The sequence below is a fragment of the Primulina eburnea genome, chromosome 12, assembly GCF_022965805.1.
Source record: "Primulina eburnea isolate SZY01 chromosome 12, ASM2296580v1, whole genome shotgun sequence".
Lineage (NCBI taxonomy): Eukaryota > Viridiplantae > Streptophyta > Magnoliopsida > Lamiales > Gesneriaceae > Primulina > Primulina eburnea.
Window position 1 is genome coordinate 32,589,975 of NC_133112.1, and position 5,366 is coordinate 32,595,340.

Below are 5,366 nucleotides of genomic sequence, written 5' to 3' on the forward strand. Positions count from 1 at the left end.
ACTCGCTCTCAAGAATGTGAACTCAATAACATGCAGTAATCAAGAATCAAAAGATAGTATCGAACATAAAGATCAGTACACGAGAATTACGTGGTTCGATCAATACGATCTACATCCACGGGAGAAGAAAGAACACTTTTATTGAATTGATCTCTTTACAAGGAAGTTACAGACAATTTCAATGACCCTTCTGCATTCTATTTACGATCACAAAGAATCACAACTCTCTCTTGTATCTCACTTCTTTTCTCTCAAGTAGATACACTCTAGAATTGTATTTTTCTCCGTCTTGCTTTTCCCTCAGCACTCATCACATATATATCTGAATGCTGACCATAAAGACCGTTGATCTCTAAAATGCGTTTGCGGTTACATTTCTTGACATTGCTATAACTGACTTCAGTCAAGTCCACGATATACACAATTGGCATTGACTCAAGGGAATTATCCATAGTCTTCTAGAAGAATTTACCAACACTTCTGACTTACAATAACAATGTGAGTGCATTACGAGACTAAAAATTTTTAATGATTGTAAATTTTCTGCATGTGTCCAAATGAGAGAGTTGAAAATTTATTTAAGTATGAGTTTATTTCATTGACATGAAAAATATATGTTTAAACATAAAAAGAATCTTAGAGAACGACAAAAGAAACATCACAAGTTTCATTTCAAATTAGATCAATTAATTATTAGAAACAATGATGTGTTTTCGATGATGTTGAAAGATGTGAAGAAACCAAGTGAGATTTCAAAAAAAAAAAAGAGGAAATAAAATGAAATAAGACTCGAAGTGTGAAATACTCAAATAAACGAAATAAGAAGACCATAAGAAAAAATAAGACAAATAGCAGAGAGATTAATCAACATCAAAATTCGATGATGAAAAAAATAGATATCAATTATAATGATGATATTGTTGAATTTAATCGAACAAAAAAGTATGAAAAATAAAAAAGATGAAAAAGATATCGAAGTATTCAAAAATCAAACAAGAAAAAAATTGCATAAATTAAATCGTAATTGTTTGAAATGATATATAAACTGTGAAATAATACTTGTTATTGAATAAATTGTGAAAAATTACGTGTCTAAATTGATTTGAAAATTTATGGCTTATCTACTAGTATTCTTAAAATGACCAAATATGGAACACCTGAAGAACAAATTAAAACATGCTGAAAAATATCTTTTTATATATTCTAACTCTGAAAAATAAAAATAGAAAATGACAGAAAAATATATAACATGCATGGAGTGATAACAATGCATGTTTTAATTTGTTCTTCAAATATGATTACAATGCACCTCATGTTTACGTCTTTTTTTTTCTTTTTCTCTTCATTTTTAATTTTTATCACTCCTGCATGCATGTTATATATTTTTCTGTCATTTTCTATTTTTATTTTTCAGAGTTGAAATATATAAAAAGATATTGAAATGGAATGTTTTGGACAACTGTCTGCAAATATTAGTCGAGCCCAGAAAGATTAGTACGATGCAAGTGTTTCACCATACTATATGGCTCTTGAAATGCCAAAAAAAGAAAAATACAACTTGCTTTTCAAATTTACTAAAAAGACTTGAACTAACAATGCAACTTATTTTACTATATTTGAAGGATTTCAGAACCCTTTCTAAACCTCAACAAATAAGATAGTATACAAAAAACGTCTCAAACCACATCGACAAAAGTAGGAGTGCAACAAAATAAGTTCAAGCCACTAAATTTCGGAACAAAAAAATAATTGAGACTCAAAATATGGAAGATGGCAATACAAATACACATATTCAGATTGAAGATGATGTCAAAATTACTACTTTTATAAAACAAAAAAAACACCAAACATAGTCCTACGCCCATGTCTCGAAGCCAACAAAGCAAAAATAAATTAATTGGCGATGCCAAAAGAAATACACAAATCCTGATTGAAAATGATGACAATATTTCTTTTTTCACAGAGAGAAATAGACAAGTCAAAACTAGAAATGAAACACAAACAATGACATAAATGAATATCAAAGAAGAAAAACTTTGAACTCGTTATAAATTATTACACTGTACTTTTTTTTATTGTTTTTTATTTATATCATAAATTACAATTTATCTATTAATAAACGTTCATTTATATATTTTTAAATAATTTATTATTTTGATTGTCTTATACGTGATTTTTTATTATATGACTTAACGTGTGAATTATCAATTTTGTTTGGTAACTCGAACTCACACCCGGTAAAACTGAGTTCAATAATCGATGAAACTAAAACTTTCCGAATATCTGAGCTTGAGCTTCAACTGCGGCAATGGTAACTACAGTTTCTGTATCGATTCCTCTAAACTACCACCCCCGGCGCCATCTCCGCCGCTACCTCCACAAACCCTCCGCGGAAAACCACAATTATCCAATACAACCTTTTCTAAGCTTCTCCAATTACAGCCGCTGCAATGTTTCGCTATCCGTATCAGCATCCCACTCATCTTCTTCTTCTCAATCTCCTGCAGCATCGGTACAGAACCCACTTCAAACAGGTCGTTTCTTGACAAATAAAGAGCTCGAAAGTCTTGAAATTCTCGGAAATTACAGCTACCACCAGCAATTGGAATCTGGGTTTCTTTGGGTTCGTGTAATGAGGGAAGAAGAAATGGACATGACCGCGACTTTGTTGTCTGAGTCTTTTGCAGAGTCGATACTGATTCCTAACGGGTATGCGAAATTACTTGGATTTTTGGTGAAGAATTACTTGATTGAGAGGAGGGAAACGATGCCTCACTGCGCAACGCTTCTCGGAGTTTATAGGGAAAATGGGGAAGATGATTTTGAATTGGCTGGGACTGTGGAATTGACTTTTGATAAAAAGGGCTACAATGCTAGTCCTCCTTCGCCTACTCCTCCCAAGAACTCGCCATATATTTGTAATATGGCAGTGAGGAATCCGCTTCGAAGGTGTTTTCCTAGCCTGTTACTTTAAATGATTAGTTCTGTTTCTTGATCTGGTGTGGCGGAAACTTTGACTAATTTTGCAAGTGATATATCCTGGTGTCTGGGTTTAGCTGTTCGATTTGGAAGAGTTTCTTTTTGTGAGAAAAGTGCTAGCAAGAACGAAAATGAATGAGTTTGTGTTGCATTGTGAAACTGTGAATTCCATTGTAGAGCTCCAGTAGGGGAAAACTTAATTTCGTCCCCTCTAATGAAATCGGGAAATGTTCTTACAGTGTATGTACATAATGATCAGATACCCCTTTAGTTCAGAAGTTCATTTCGAATGTTTTGATCTAAAATAAATGTCATAGTTGAATTGGTGAGCTATCTTCTTTATCCATGGATTTCACTCGCATATTATGGAGAAAAGGTTCCGATATTTCCAAAGGCAACATAAGATAGGTCCTCTATAAGCTTAAGCTCATACTGTGACCATCACCAGTATGCCTAGAGAGTCAGGCTTAATCCAGCCATAAAGTTACCTTTTTTATCTTGCTTAAATTCGATCTATAAGTTTTTATTTGAAATGTGGTAGATGATGCTTCTTAGATAAAAAAAAGCACCTAATACTTTTATCACTCTTGTGTTATCTGAATCTTCATATAAAAAATTATTCAGGAGGGGCATTGGCTGGCATCTATTGAATGCGGGGGAGGAACTTATTTCGAGAATGAGTTCCTCAAGGGAGGTCTATCTACATTGCAGGATTATTGATGAAGCTCCATTCAACATGTATACTAAAGCAGGTTACAGTGTCGTTAAGACAGATAGCATACTTACCTTGTTGACATTGCAGAGGCGTAAGCATTTAATGCGCAAAGACCTTCCTGTCCTCGAGGATGCTTCTGCAGTGGATATTCCTAAAGAGGAGCTTAGTTGATCAACTGATGGGTATACTGGACCTTTTGAGGTAACAATCAAGTGAATACCACACAATTTACTTACAAGGAAGTGATTGCTGCAAAAACTTATTTAGGTATTCATAATTTGTTGTACATTTTATATCATAGAAGGAATAGAAGGAATTTTATCTTTTTGTATTCTCTTGACTTGAGATTTAGTAAGTAGTAGTTGGCCATGTAATTTGGAATTTCAATTGGAACCTTTTGGCTTAGGCTTAGAGTGAATATATATCATTGCATTGAAAAGTGATTTAGATCATGAAAGCATGTATGTTCTATTTATTAATTCCCGAATTGAACTTCACAATTCATGATATGAATGAAAAAAGTGCTCAGAGGATTTGAAACTAATGTTTTGAGTTTTGTTTCTATACACCATGTTTTGACTGCATCATTTACTAATTTCTCTCTGCAATTTTTTATATTTTCTCCGAGCTCACGCCATGGGATATAATATCAAAAATGTTTTCATTAAAAACATTTGATATTGTTGATTAGCTGATTCTTTGTCCCCATGTGACGTCTACATTTATCGAGGTAATTTGTAAAAGATTCAAGACAGTCACTAACATTTCAAGGTTCAATGTGAAAACTTAGATTCATTATATCGTTCTTCAACAAACGAAATGAGTGGCATAGGAATGCATAGAATAAGATATTCATTTGCCCACACCATTCTGGTTGTTAAAATGCCTGTCTAGTGGTTATTCTCTACTAAATCAGTGGAATTGGGTTGGCTAGCACAAAATTAAACTTTTGTGCTTATTTTGATCTCAAAAAAATTCCGGACCTTATTTTCTATACATTATTTGGTGGCTATCACCAAGGATTTGATTTGGTTCTTGGAGAGGCGGAAGGAGGTTTTGGGTGGTGTCTCAAAGGGCACATCCAAGAAAGATAGCATTATTGATTTCATGGTTCCTCTGGTGCCAAATGAATAAATACAGAGGTATGGCTTCATCTTTTGAGAGAATCGTTTGGAAAGTCAGGAGCTATATTTTGCTCCTGGGGTAGTTTTTCCCTCATCTGCAGAAAGGAGTGGCACATGTAGCAGTTTATGGAAGTTGGGTATTGGTGGCACAGCTATTGGCAAGTGGCTCAAACGAGCTCAGAATTGATTCAAATCGAATATAGATGGATTTGTTGGTTAGAACAAATTCGGAATTGATTCAAACCGAATAGAGACTGGTGTTCTAAAGTTTTTCCTAGTGCTGCAACAGAACGTAGGGCGGTATGAGATCATCTTGGTTGATTTGTCATGCCATGTAAGGAATTTGTTTTTTGTCAAAAACCCAGCTCTACATTTGGGTCGCTCTCCAGGAAGGAGCTTCAAAGGGTTAAGATAGTAAAAGTGGAGAATGGATTAATAGTATGTTTGGAATTTATTTGAAACATACTGTATGTTTTGAGTTTCGCAAGGATAAAATCAGCCAAAACATAAGAGAGCAAAACTATTTACCACTCTACTGCAACAGAACC

General features: G+C 33.9%; 1 protein-coding gene across 1 annotated transcript; it reads left to right on the plus strand.

Moving 5' to 3' along the window:
- Positions 1 to 2,215: 2,215 nt before the first annotated feature.
- Positions 2,216 to 4,285, plus strand: LOC140808192 (GCN5-related N-acetyltransferase 5, chloroplastic). Its single transcript, XM_073165250.1, has 2 exons — positions 2,216 to 2,949; positions 3,604 to 4,285. The coding sequence occupies exons 1-2, from the start codon at positions 2,309 to 2,311 to the stop codon at positions 3,863 to 3,865; spliced, it is 903 nt and encodes a 300-aa protein (XP_073021351.1). The 5' UTR covers positions 2,216 to 2,308; the 3' UTR covers positions 3,866 to 4,285.
- The last annotated feature ends 1,081 nt before the right edge of the window (positions 4,286 to 5,366 follow it).

What these genes read in the sequence shown, in the direction of transcription:
- LOC140808192 (XM_073165250.1), top strand. Translation starts at nt 2,309, where the DNA reads ATGGTAACTACAGTTTCTGTATCGATTCCTCTAAACTACCACCCCCGG. An exon ending in GTGAGGAATCCGCTTCGAAG is followed by an intron (nt 2,950 to 3,603) that starts GTGTTTTCCTAG and finishes AAAATTATTCAG; the next exon opens with GAGGGGCATTGGCTGGCATC.